The sequence below is a fragment of the Triturus cristatus genome, chromosome 11, assembly GCF_964204655.1.
Source record: "Triturus cristatus chromosome 11, aTriCri1.1, whole genome shotgun sequence".
Lineage (NCBI taxonomy): Eukaryota > Metazoa > Chordata > Amphibia > Caudata > Salamandridae > Triturus > Triturus cristatus.
In genome coordinates this window covers 480,744,940-480,759,736 of record NC_140594.1, presented here as the reverse complement: position 1 = coordinate 480,759,736, position 14,797 = coordinate 480,744,940, and the positions used below count along the sequence as shown (strand labels likewise).

General features: G+C 43.7%; 1 protein-coding gene across 1 annotated transcript in view; it reads left to right on the top strand.

The window, feature by feature from the left end:
* DOCK5 (dedicator of cytokinesis 5) overlaps positions 1-14,797 on the top strand; it is a 923,455-nt gene that overhangs the window by 181,654 nt on the left and 727,004 nt on the right. Inside the window, exon 2 of the mRNA XM_085632878.1 lies at positions 11,274-11,357. Within this exon, the coding sequence (XP_085489004.1) occupies positions 11,274-11,357 (84 nt within the window). The remainder of the gene's footprint in view (positions 1-11,273; positions 11,358-14,797) is intronic.

Below are 14,797 nucleotides of genomic sequence, written 5' to 3'. Positions count from 1 at the left end.
CATAAGGCGAGTCACCAACATTTTTTATTTTTCAATCTGCCCCACCAGGAGATGTTTTCAGGTGATCGGGTTGAAAAGAGATCGTAAAACTTCTGGTGCATTTTCTATTCATCATGTAAAATGATTTTGGCTAGAATGCCAGAGAACCAAATTCCACCAATGCCTGGATCCTTGATGCGCCTGGAGGAGCACTCATTCAACATTTGTGGGTCAGTGGCATAAATTACGACGGCAAAAATTTGTTAATCACCACATGACCCATAATCCGCACTTTCAGTGCAGGTTCCTGCATCCCCCCTCTTTACTCCTTTTGGCTCCTGCAGATCTCAGTGTCGCCATTTCAGCACAAATTTGACAGATGCCATTAGGTTTATCATTATAAAAGGTGCTCTTAGCTTGGTGTAATTAATAAGCAAGCAAATACATTATGAACCTTGTATTTTTTTTGGGTGCAAAGATTTATGTAAGTAGAGGTGGGTGAATTCCTTTTTTTTAATCTGCAGAAAGCGGATGGTAGACCTTTAACAATTTTACCTATTTCTGCCGGTTTCTCCAGGGGCTTAGATTAGTCATTGAGATACAGAGGCTGTAAATCTCAATTTTCTCAACTAAAAAAAGCAGTGGGCTGCAGGGTGAATGGGTGAGATTATCAAGGTTTGGAATGGCCTGTTCCAGTGAGAAGCAGGGTCAGTACGGATTTCCTTAGGTGGGCCTCTGGCGCTGATTTTGAGTTTGGCGAGCAGGTACTCAAAGTCAAAATAATCTTTATTCAGATTTTTCAAAATCCATAAAAGTAGTAAAATATTCCGTGCAATAAAAGCACATCTTGTTAAGAATTGCAGCATATACAAATAGATTACTGGTTAAAATTTTGAATAAATAGTAGTGGCAAAGAGAGACTTGGCCAAGAGATGGGCACCCGAACTGCCTACTCTGGAAGAGTGGAGAGTGGGAATGGATATATATATGGCTGCAGCAAAACTCACTTATCAGTCAAGAGGTTTCCCAAAAATAAGATCTGGGGGCCCTGGTGAAAATATTACGGATTAGATGTAATAGAGGATGTTGATAGGCCTACACGAGACTGATTGTTGCCTTGTCCAATATCAAATTAGTACATGATACTGTAATATGCTCACTTGGATATGATTATTGCTAGGGGTGGGCGGAATTTGCGAAAGCGACTTTCGCAAATTATCGCGAAAATGTTAAAAATCTCCGCAAACAAGCGGAAATATCGCGAAGATGCAGAAGTTTTTTTCCCGCCCGTTCGCGATATTTTCTGCATGGTTGCAGGTCGCTAACTTACCCCTGCGGTTGCTCGCAGGCGCGGCCATCTTGTTTTCAGTTGCATGATCGCGAGAAGAAAGACGTGATCGCGCGACGCATGACGTCACTGCGGACGCGAACTGTTGCGAGACAGCGCAAATGGCTAAAACAATACCAACATCTCATGGAGAACGCGACCGGATCGGGAAAACTTGTCGGCGAACGCGGGGATTCAGGTAAGGCGATCGCGAGAATGTATTATTTTACAGCACGAGCAAGAACCAAATTATCGCAAAGCTGCGGAATGCGGAAATTTTGACATTTCCGCGCTCTCCGCGGAACGCGGAAATGCCAAATTATCGCAAATTCCGCGAACGGAACGGAAATTTTGCCCAGGCCTAATTATTGCCCTGTAAGTAAGTAAGTAATAGTTTATTGTCCAGTCAATTAAAACCTTTACAATTTCTCTTTAAAAAGAACATGGCAAAAATTACAGCAACAAAGTATGATTATATGTAACTTGCTGCCTGTTGAACTGCCTGAGATGTATATGCATTTGTTCCACTGTATTGACTAATGTGTCTTTATCTTATTGTGGACTCACTGTGACACCTTGTTTCTTTGTTTTTGGAAATTCAATAAAAAATATATATATATATATATTTTGGAGTAAAAAAATTGAATAAATAATGTCTTTTAAAATGCATCATAAAAACGATAAGAAGTTGCAAGAAGTTACTAGTACAGAAAGGCACTTTGTGCAAAACGTATGCTAATCAGTGATACAGGAACAGCTTTGATCAAAAAAGAGAGATACCAGTTATACAATAATACAAAGGATAAAGAGAAATAGTGTGAACCACTGTTATAAGTCATGTTCAGCTTTCAAATATAAATCATTGTGTTCAGTTTTCCATATTCGTATCTCATATTGTCCAGAAAGGGCAAAGAATTTCTTCGCTTAATCATGCATGTAATAAAAGTAGAGACAGTTTTACAGATCCCTTGATTCACTAAATTGCATAAAAAGTTAAAAGCATCCTGATAAAATATAAATCTCTCTGGTAATAATAGAGGGTGCAACAGACTCTTTCCAATGTCTCAATATAAGCCACAAAACAGCATGAGATGAATGGTAGAGTGTGTGGCCATCCTATCACTGGGGCATTTTAGTAAATTTGCCTGTCCATGCATCTCCTTTTCGAAATGCTACGAGGTGATGGAGGATGCCCAGCCGCAGTTTTGCTAAGTGAAATCTTTGTCTGGGATCCTTAACCATTTTCAGATATCCCCGTACGCCCGCCCAGAGTAACGGGCCCAAGCATATATTTGGCCACAGAGTGATTTTGAAATTCTTTAGCCTCTCTGGCTGCCATTCTTTTGTTAGTAAACATGCATTTTCTTTCATTTTTGTTGTAGACTAGAATATTAGCAGGGCAGGTTTCAGATACTTCATTGTGGGGCTCCTTTAATAGGCCATCAAGATTTGTTAACCATGATATCCTGTTGTGATGCTCAATCATAAGGCAGTCATGTATGACGTCCCTAGAGAATTTAGCTCCTGGTTTGTTCCATATGTTATGCCAACAAGTAAGCATATTCATACGGATTATGTCTTCAAGGTATGGCATGTGTGGTTCTCTATGGGTAACATAGCATCTGGCACAGCCAGAAGTCTACATAATAATTGATTTTTCCGAGTTTGTAAGATTCCAGCCTTGGTCGGGCCCCATAGTGCATCTCCATATATAGCAGAGGGAACACACTTACTCCTGTAAAGTTGAGTTAATTCCCTAATCTGTTTGTTACCAATTTTGCTAGATGTGCTGAACAAAACCGGGCAGTTTTAAGTTTTGCAGTATTTAAATGGCCCCAAGAACCAAGATTAGAGAAAATCACCTTTAAGTAGGAAAACATTTTCACCTCCTCTAGTTTGGGTCCCATCAAACAGTGCTCTTTTTTCTTCGAGTTTCTCTTCCCACAAACCATAGTGAAAGTTTTTGCTAAATTAAGTATCAAATATTTTTGCTCCATATATGCTGCAAATTCTTTGATTAATAATTGTAAACCATTTGCGATTCTGTAAATCAGAACTGCGTCGTCCACATATAGGAGCACTGGGGTGGGGCGGGAGCCAGTCTTATTTGCATAAGCAACTAGCTTCTGTAACACTTTATCCACCCCCTTAATGTTTAAGGTAAAAAATAGGAAGGGGGCAAGAACACAGCCTTGCTTAATACTTTTGCAAGACTAAAACCAGGGGTACATTCACCACCCATCCCATAAATGGGCATAAATCTGTGATAAGTGTGAGATTATGTCAACCGGGCGCCCAACTCAGTCATTGATTTCCATAGCTTTGCATGATTTACCATGTCAAAAGTGCTAGTTAGGTCAGCAAAACAGAGGTAAATATGTCCCTGTCTTGCTTCTGTGTATTTGTTTATAATGAGGTTAAGATTGATACACTGCTCAGTGGTGCTGATGTCCCTTCTAAACCCATACTTGGTATCAGTTAGTACCTGGTTATCCCGTGACCATAACACCAGCATTTCCAATACTATTCTGCCACTAATTTTTGCTGTCGAATCTGGGAGGGATATCGGCCAGTAACACTTTGTCTCCTCCCCCTGTTCCCATTTTTGAAAACTGGCACAATTATGCACTCTGTCCAGGAGGCCGGAATAACTCCTTGTGTGCGGCTGCATTGAAGAATTGGAGTTTGGCAGACCGTTACTCAGTTACAACAGCGACGAAGTACCCTGTCCGCCAAACTCAAGGTCCATTCATCCACCTGATTATGAGTTGGATGGACGACAATTTTTGCGCTGCTGTTGTAAAACTTCTTCTGACTGCCCAACGAAGTAGACACCATCAGAGGCAAGCCATCCGACTGTACCCACTATTTAGAGTGAATGGTGACAGGCATCTGCAAATTTGGGGGGCAGAGTAAAGGCAGGTTGGCAGACATAAAGTCCTCCGCCACTGTGTCTTCCTTTACTCCATCGGCCAAACCCTAAATCGGCCCTCTGTCTAACGTGACACAAAGGGCGGAAATCAGTGGTTTGCAGTGCTACCCCAAACGATTGCCAATGGGTAGATTATTTGCAAGCGTTTGTTCCATCACCTTTTAGTCGTTTGATTGCCAATAGTTTCAATTACAGGGCGATGAGCAAAACCAACACAGACCTAGTAGACTGGACACACGGCCTCCAGACGGAATTACCAAGCAAAGAATGCATTTATTTGGGAGGTGTCACACCACAAACACCCCGCCCCCCACCTCCCCCACTATGTCCCTCCCCAAGCGACGCCCCTCTGCGAGTCATCTACTTGCCACTGATACAGATAAATAAAGGGGGAAGGGGGAAATGCATGCAGGATGCTCTGTATAGCAAGTATTCCTCGTTATGAGGAATACAGAGGAATGCTTGTGCGGTCCTGCTCTGTCCGGACCGAGTAGTAATTTCATCAATGGTAATTGTATTAAGCTAATTACACTGCTGGGCCCCTGGCAGCGCATGAAAGCACGTTACTGAGGAGTTGAGCCTGTGTGGTTCCTGCCTGCTGGAGTGCCAGGGGGACCGTGTAGTCAGGCACTCACTCTGGCTTCCTTGGTGGATGAATTTCCTTCAAAAGCAAGGGTCCAGAGAATCCATTTACCTTAACGGAATTGTCATTAAGGTCAATAGATTTCTCAGCAGCCTACAGTGCTCCCAAAAGCAACTGTGTGTTTTTGGCCATTTTTTTTATTTATTTATTTATTTATTTATTTTTGCTTGTGTGTAGAAACCTGAAATCCTCTCCGCAGGCTGTATAAAAAGGCACATTTCGCCTATTTCCAAGCTTTACCTCCCGGTAAGAAATGAGGAGTTGTAAGTCTTGGCTTAGGTAGTGGCATTTCCTTCAAACCTGTTCAAGTTCACTTTGCTAGGGATGTGTATATGAATTTCTCACCCAAACTAGACGGTCGGACCAGATAAGAAGCAGGCTGGCCTTGCCCTGTTTTTCAGTGGGCTTGACCCCTAGGCTGCAGGCCTTGCGGGCCGGCGAGCTCCTTTCAAGCCGCGGGTGCTGATCTGGCCAGGGAGCTGTTGTGTTTGAAAGTCGAGAAGACCTGGAAGCTCTTTGGGGTCCATTTGAAAGTGACTGATTAGAACCCACGTCCCGAGAGGCAGGTCTATAAATCAACCACCAGTGACATTGAATTTAACAAGCACATAACTGCCTGTGCAGTGAGACCGAGCAGTCGGAGGTGCCATATTTCCCCTGGAAAGGCTGAACGGTTATACTCTCTACAACACGATGCGCCATACACCCAGCATTAATACACTGATTACCTCTGTCCATAAGCCCTGTTTCGTCGAAGTATATACACCAAGTTGTAAGAGCACAGTGGTATTTCCATCATTCAGTGTCTTAGCCATACAGATTAGCAAGAGAAAAAACAAAAAATAAGCATTGTCAAAGCCAATATATCTGGCTTTAAAGGTATATTGTATGGTAATGTGAAGTATTGCTAGTAGATAAAATGTAAATTGATACTTGTATAGCGCACTACTCACCCGCAAGGGTCTCAATGCGCTTGTACGAATACCGCTGTGGAACCCATCCTGGCTTTCCCTGTGAGGCGTCCACTCCTGGGCACCCCCAAGGTGGAGGCCAGGCATCCTTAGCGTTGTGGGGGCCGTTGTGGAGATTAAGCAAGCTATTGCCCAGAGTTGCAGAGTGGGACTCCATGATTGGAATGGCACCGAGGCGAGAATTATCAGGTCCGTGGAATTTTTGAGCCCAAGACCCACCGAGGCGGGGAATTGAACCCTGGTCCCGGGCTAGACCTCTGCATCAGGGTCTGTCGCTCTAATCATTGAGCCACACTTCTCCACCAGAATGATAATGGATATGTATTATGTGGAAGAAAAAAACCTGTAAAATAAAACTTGTGTAGGATAAAAGGTCAGGGGAGAGTTGCATTGGAAAGCCAGTCCTAAAAATCCATATAGGTTAATGACTGCCATCCTCCCATCCTCTTTGCTGCCAGTGAAAAACACCATAAATGCTTTAGCTAAGACACTTTAGTTGCTTTACAGTGTCAATGTGTGGGCCCCTGAAAGGCAGATGTGTATATATAAACAAAACTATCACCAATGTGTGGAGGGCAAGCACTTTTTTGTGGAAGCACACTACTTCTGTCCAATCAAAACATGTATTCCTGGCTCCCAACATGTGAGTGGAGTCAAAGCTAATCTCTCCTGGTGATTCTCACATAATTGTCTAGTGACAGCTGCGCTGTCAAGCCAGACCATAAACAAGCCATGATTGCCGCGTTTTAAGGCCTTGACCGGAAAGGAAGAGTTTGCCTCGCCACCCTTGTGCCAAGAAATCCACATATATTGCCCAAGGGCGGAAATGACATGTTTTTACATCCTCCTGGTCTTCCCTTCAAGCTGGAGAGTGGTATAATTTGTCCCCACCTTCTCACATTGCCCAAATGCTGGAGCCAATTACAGGTTACGCTGGTATGTCACCTTCAACATCTTGCATAAGGTCTGGGAGTGGTGGTGTTGCATCCACCCCATTTCCCAATTCACAGAGGGGGTTAGTTATTGAAAAAATGTGGTGGTCCCATCACCTTCCGTCACCAAGGGCAGTGGGTGTAACATATCTAAGTGCCTCCACCCTGTTCATGTGCATGAGGTAATTGTTACCCCCAATTTCCCAAGGACAGGAGAGTTAATATCACCTTCTACTCGCCTCGTGCATTGTCCGAGCGTGGAGGCCTTTTTGACACACCTCCTTGTTTGCAGACAGGTGGTGGAGGGACAGTATTTGCCACAATCACTTTGCCATTTAAAAAATTACCAAACCAAAAGAAACGTGGAACAATCTGTAGCTGCTCTGGTGCATCTTCACATCTGCAAAGACGGTACCAGAGCAGCTGTAAGCAGCGCCTGCCCATGGTGACCTGTGGCCTGATCTGAAGAAGTGGAGGACAGGGGCAGCTCGCAGAGCCCCTTTGTGCCTTGTTAGCAATGGAAACACAAGGAGATGATGGACAGAGTACTGAAACTTTTCAAACACTCACCCCCAGTCACAGATCTGGGTTGAATCCATCATCATTCTTTCGCTCACTTTGCCACCCCAGTTCAGACACAGCTATATGCAGGCTAGCTTGAATCCAGTGGCAAAGTGAACAAGGGACAATTGGAGCAAAAGACACACCGATGATGGATAGAATGCAGAGCAAACCAAACATTCACCCCCAGTCAAGAGATCTGGGATAACTCCATTTTTCTTTTGCTCACCATGCCACTCCAGTTTAGACCCAGCCATATGCAAATCAGTCTTGACCCCTGTGCCTCATGGGAGCCAGCCCGAACTGCCAAGCCAGGTCCTTTCTGTACTGGAAACAAGCATCCTAGGACCGTTTTAGGGGTGCTCTGAGACCCACACCTTCCCGAATCCATCTTCACAAATGAAGAAAGCGCCGGGACAGCTGCAAATAGACCTAAAAAGTACACCTTTTTACGTTTTTGCAAGAAGAAGGTTGGAGACTCAGTAACTGCCATAGTTGTTCCTGGCACTTAAGGGAGCTACTTAGTCTGTGCGTGTGCTCCTTGTGAAAGGGGCGGAACGCTATCACTCACAGGGACGTTATCTGGTGCCTGAAGTTTACTGGCCCATGTGGTGCCCCATGTTGTGTGCTGTTGCAGGCTGTAGACAAATTTGAATGACAGCAATAACAGACCAATGGCAATGAATGGTTGAAAGCCCCTTTAAGAAAGTGTTTTATACATATCATTTTAGTAATCCCAAAAGGTCCCAACTAAAGCCACACCTAAAAATATGTACGCCTGCCGGATTAAGAATGGTAATGTGTCTACGGGTCTGATCTTTGTAAGTACAAAGGCACTACCTAGAAATCTACGACTGCCTAGCTCATATTTAAAGAGGTACCAATGCAGCAGTTTCTTGGTGTTTTTGCGACCTAAAAAGGTCCGAAGGGACTTTTTATGTTGCGCGCCGCGTTGATTGAGATGACAGCAGCCAGGGCTCCATGATTTGGTGACGTGAAGAATGAAGAGGTCACGCGAGGGTAAGTGTTTGTGACGCAACAGGAGACAGCTGCGTTACCAAGACTACAAACCAGGTTGATGAGCGACGAGGTATTATGGTTGATTTACAGTGAGAAGGGGTGGGTCTTCGATGTGCACGAGGAGATGATTTCTCTGAGCCATCCTGTGGTCTTCTGTCAAAGCAAAACTGACCGGAACGGCAGGGAAACTGCGGCCAGACAGTGATTGTTAAACATGGTAAGAGCGGAGGGACATAGTCGGGGGCAGGTACCCAGTATCGACAGAGAATTGCGTATTATCTTAAAGGGGTACTTGTGTGAATATAATATTTCCCAATAGAGAATCCCAATTTATTGCTCATTCATAATATGGTGATTTACCTAGACGGAAGGAAATAAGCCTGTTTCCTAAGAGGTGGGTTACTCCCACGGCCCGTAGGGCTGGAGCTGATGAAGTAGCATGCGAGACTTTTCTCGTGTGAGGCTGACGCTGCCCCTGCCCGTCCCTCCTGGTCTGTTTGGGAAATCTCTCCTGTAGAGTAGATTCCGAACGAGGTAAGATCCACTTAGCCTGCCTTTTGGTCGTTTTTGGTAATATTCTTGCCGAGCAGTCGTAGCCTTTCATTCTTGGATAAACTCTATACCATCGCGTTAAGAAACCGCAAAACACTGGCCATTTGCAGCTAGGGTTGCCACCTGACCGGTTTTATACCGGCATGGCCGGTACTTTAATGTTCCTGTTTATACTAAACTTTGAAAAGTAACCAGAAGGCTGTCTTTTTTCATAGTCTAAACAGTAAATACTTTAACATTACATACTTTAATAAATGCTGAAAGAAATCACTTCAAACAATGTTCTACATCTACCTTAATGACACCCAACGCATAATTATAGTAAACAGAGACAGAACGCACTTGCTAAAATGAATAGAAGCGATTTCATGTAAAGCTCAACTTTAGAATCAGGTCCGGGCCTTTGCAGAATATTAAAAAATTAGCACATGACCGGTATTTTTCTCTGGGAAAGGTGGCAACCCTATTTGCTGCCCCTCGGGCGCTACTTTAAAAAGCAAAACCAGTTTGGTAAGCCCGTCTCTTCGTGGGTTTTCCCTTGAATGGATGAATGCAATTAATTACCTTTACACGCCGAGTGCTTTTGCCGTTCCGTTATCCTGATTAAAGTAGTTTAAGGGATTAGAATGATCTGGTTGATGGTCACAATAGAGGCCTCTTGTCTCTTTTGCAGAGAACGGGCCTGTGTCCCATTGTCACGCGCGTCTCCCTGCGGGGACTCCGGTGTTTGTATTGGCTCTCGTTCCGGAAGCAATACACAGCGGGTTTGCTTACAGTAAACGTTGCTCAGTGCGTGATTACTGCGCACTTCCTTATTTAGTCACCAGAGCGTTTTGACAGATATTTTTGTGCTTAGTGTAGATGTAGTGTAAACCCTTCGTCAATTACTATTAGTGCATGGTATGTCAGTCTCCGGCACTTCTGTATTATTTATTCTGGCATCGGTGTTTTGGGCATTTTCGTGGATAGGCAGAGATTTAGGCATTAATTGAGAGAAAACGTAAACAAGAGAGTATTCTCAGCCACTTATGGAAGTCACAAAAATGTTGTTTTAATTTGGAGGCAGAGCAGCGATAACACTTTATTCGCCCGATTGCGGAAACAAACGACATAGGTTATGTTTAGTTCATATATGTATTACCTACACCTGCCCCCGACTCCCCCAAAAACTTTCCATTAGGGCTCGAGAACCCAATCCCACTCAAGTGTCCCTATATTTTCATATTATCCTGTGATTATGTTACTTATTCCCTCCTCCCGCCCCCATTAATTAGGGGACTGTCCCAATTTTCCACCCTCAGGCCCATCACATTTCAATACATTTACCACATGGCCTGGTGGAAGGTCGGCCGAACGCAGAGAGAGGCAAGTTCTCATCTGTTCCATCGCAGAATTAAGTAGCAGCCCATGCAGAAAGCATTAATTGAGTTAACACAGATGACTCGGTGTGTAAGAGTTTCATTGTATACCCCTTATTGGCTCATTGACTGCTTTCTGGGAGGTAGGCTCCGTCAATCCAATATTCTGTGCCCATCTGTGGATCCACAATGGTATCTCTACTTCTGTTTGTGGAATGTCTCAGTTTTTGTGTTTTTTCACAATATCTTCGCTCTTCTATGAATTCCCTTCACCTACCAGCCTTGTCCCACCTGTCATTCTTCGATGAGCCGACCAACGCCCAAGCAAGAGTTGCCGTGATGCCCTGATTGACTAAACGTTCACTCTTTCCCTCAAAGACTACCCTATGTATCACTGACATAATGTCCAATATTTGCATGTTTTCTTTAGCATATTTTTGCCAAACTTCAACCACCTTTTTTGCAATGAATAAACCTGAATTACAGTTCAAAGATGCCACCTACATAGCTTCACTGCATGAACATGACAAGAATGAGAGGGAAAGAAAACAAGCATTTGTAAAGCCAGTAAGTCTTGGCTCTGCCAGTGGTTTTTATGTATATGCCATGCGTGGGCATGCTTCATCATGCCATGTCCATGCATGGCAAGTCATTTTGCAATTTGTGTTCTATTTAAAATAAAAAAACAAAAACATTTCATGATGACATCACATGTCTAGTGATGCATGGTAGATATGGTGAGCATTAAAAAAAAAAAAGTGGTGGGAGGAATGCTTGCAATAAGTTTCACCACTGGCAATAGCTCGGGGTAGCATTCCAACGTATTGTTTCTATTCAACATCTGGAAGGAAAACCCTCAAAACCTTTTGAGACTGCGTTCTGAAGTGTACAAAGATTTAATTCAGTTTGGCTGAGATCTGAGTGGAATGTATGCATTAGAAACACTTGGGGATCTTAACAGCTCTGTTAATTTTGTATTCTTGTCCCTTCATTTTCAGCAATCTACAATTTTGATGCCACAGAAGATGTTCAGATCTCCTTGCAGGTTGGAGACACCGTTCACATTCTGGAGATGTATGAGGGTGAGTCCGGGTCCACCTATATTGCGCTAATTGAAGGAGGATAATGTATACATTTCTGCTGAGGATTGAATTCATCAGAAGTGGTGAAACCAGGATGAGTCCTGGAGACAAATGTGGGGTGCACTGTAAGGACAGGAGTACTACAATAGACGTAACAGGCTGCTTCTCATAAGCCATCCGGTCTGTGGCAAGAATCGCTCTAGGCAAAAAGCTAAACTGCTTTGGACGCAAGCCAAGAAATATTTAATTAATTTTGTATGCACTGAGACCTTATATTTGTCAACGCATTCAAAGCAATTCCAAGCTTGAGGAAATGTAAATGGTTGATTAATTAATTCTGTATTTGATTTGTTTTTGTAAATACTCGCACTAAGCAAAGGTAGCTTCTGAGAACTTGCAAGGGAGGGAGGAATTTTTAACAATAGTTTGTGATGCAGCAAGTTGACATTCAGAAGAGCTGGCCTACCTCTTTATACGCTAGAAGTGAGATATATGCTGCACTGTTTAAAGAGCAAGGTGATATTTTAATGTTTTAAAGATTTCCTAAAGAAGAATGTTTAAAGTCCCTTGTAGTCGGTCCTGTTGACGGTTTTCTGAAGTCTGACGCTAGAGTTGAAGGATCAGTGGGAAGGAGTCTCAAAGGTGCCTTGTGAATGAATAGAGTGATCTTGTACCAAGAAGCAAGAGACGACCTCTCGTCACTTTCAAATGGCAGCGTGAGGCAGCCTTGTAGTGCCTCGTATACAAGGAACCGGGGTCTGAACTCAACGCTCTACTTGACTGGAGGCAGTGGAAGGATTTCTTTGTTGGAGGGGTGCGATCAGTTCGGTTTAGACCACGGACCTGCTTCTTTTAGCTCGCTCTGAAGCTTGCAAAGTGTTTTGGACGGAGGCATAGACATCAGTTAAGGATTCCCTACTTGCCCATTTGTACCACTGGCACTGCCCTTGTTGCCCTTCGTCTTGAGTGTCATGAAGGTAAGCAGCGGGAACAGAAGGTAAATGGGGCATTTGGCGCTTTTTTACATTTTGTAGTTTCGACATCTTCCCGTACCACTAGCACAGTGCTTTAAATGGGCAGGCACTGTACAGTACTGAGTGCCTGCACTTCTTTAATTGGAAAGTGAGACTTCCTGCACTACTCAGCACTGCCGCAATACATTTAATGGGAGAGTACCGGCACTTCTGAGGAGCAAACAGATACTCTAACTAGGGAGTGGTGGCACTTCTTTATTTCCATTTAAATCGCTGAATTAGCGCCTCCGTAAGAATCAAGTATGCTGTTGAGTGGATGAATTCAGATAAGGGGTCAACCCTGTGATGTCACTGAAAGTGCTTCATGTTTCATCCACTAGTCCTGGCAGGTTGGTGAATTGACGTCAATGGTTTAGGGGACATATTACAGCAGTCAGTACGAAGGACGTCTACCCATTGTTTGTACTACAGGCAGCGGCAACGGTTTTGGGGCCGACATTTATCCGCTACTGGCATATTACTTTAACTCTCAGGACCACATAGATTCCATAATCACATATGGTAAACAAAGTATATTTTAATCAACCCAGTGTGGAGTTTTCTGACCAAAACTTTTAATTTTTAATATTCTCTTTAAAGATATTGCTATCAGAATCACCATTTTTATGTGGTGATAAAAGAATAGCACAGCGCACTCTGCACAGTCCAGGTGCAGCATCTATATTTGAATTAATCAATGTATTGGATTGCCACAAATTACGCATCAAAGCATTGTAACGGATACCAGTCTGCTTAGAGTAAAAATAAAATAAGCTAAACAATGCAAAACTATCAGTGGTGAAACCCAAAACCTACAGCAGAATTTATTCTCATGTTCTTTGAGTCTAGTTTCTTGAAATTTGTTGACTAGCAAAATAAGGTACCAAGCAATATTAATTATGCAGGAATGTGCTGGGCCAGAAATGAGCTTTTTATTGACTCAAAGTACCCCATAATACATAATTTGGTAGGAGAGGGGTACAAAGCTCTCGCTCATTGATGAGCACGTATCGGAGTGTGGTGCCTCTACAATTATTGCAATATGGGTGCCAACATCCCATAGAAAGGAAGTTGGACAGGAGTGTGGCTCATAGGTAGACACAGGTTGTTCCCAGGTGAGTATTGACTATGGGGTGAATCATGACTCTAATATGGCTATGGGGTATGATTATATTTTCAGCATGGAGTCTTCATGTAGGGTAGCTGAGGTTTAATGTGAATAAACTATAAGGTGAGGTATTTAGGTCACGATGATCGAAAGGCCTAGTTTAACCACATGGGGGTTTCTTGTGAGCAGTCGTCAAGAACCCCATTAGTGCACCATGCTGTGCTGCTGCTTTAAAAACGAATATCCTCCATTAGACAGGGTTGTGGCAAAGGCGTTGATTCACCAAGCGTTCAGCAAAACAGAACTGATACAAAGTACCATTTGCCCCTCATTGACATGACCGTGTAGACCCCTGGACCCACTCTTGGCTCCACAGTGGCTTCCAGTTTGTTGCTGAGGCACTAAGGGAAGTATAAGCAGTGGAAATGACAGAAAGTGAAGAGGGCTCTTTGAGCTCTGCGTTTTATGTTTCTGCTGCTACCTTCTTGACCCCTAAGACCATGTGAAGAAAAGGGCTGTTAAACCTCAGGACCAATGGTCCACTGCTGGCGATACGTTGCACTCTCAATTGCTGTGAGAGGAACAGGGGTGTCAGAGCTGCAGGGTGCACAGGTGTCTTCCATAGATGGCAAAGTCTGTTATCAGCAGTTGCATCCTGTTCATGGACACCCATTGTTTGCCTGTTGTTGCTTAAAGCGGACCTTGCAGCTGGCGGTCACCTTCCAAGGTCACTCATTGTCATTTGTTTTGGATAGGTTGTTCGTGGTGCCTGTGTAAGGAATTTTGGCAAGTGCTGGTCGTTGTAGGAGTCCATTGGTGGAGACGCTGCTCGCAGGGGGTGAGAGGGCAGCCAGCTGAGAGTATCTAGTGGCACATACATTATTCAAGGTTGGGCAGAGAGCTTCCTCAGATGTTGACATCCATAATGAAAGTAACTTATCTTAGGGAACAATCTTTCTGATGGTTACTCTTTTCTACTTTTGGATTCCTCACTTCTTCTATCCCCACCTAGCACGAGATTTTATCCCAAACAAATTGCAATGGCTCTTAAGGTGGTCTTATGGCTCCCAGGTGGGTCCAACACCTGCCCAGAAGTGATGTTATTACAAGACCGAAGGGCTGTACTACCTGATGAAAAGAAGGTTAGTCCCTATTGTAAGAGTCCACTTCACACCCTCATCCGATAGGATGGACGAAGATGAAGGGGCTTTTCAACGATCCTGTGGTCTAAAGATGTTCGCTACATAAGATTGCCAGTCTCCAGGTTGGAAGATAAAAATCAGGGTCATCACCAGGAGCCAGAGGATAATGTCTTGTGA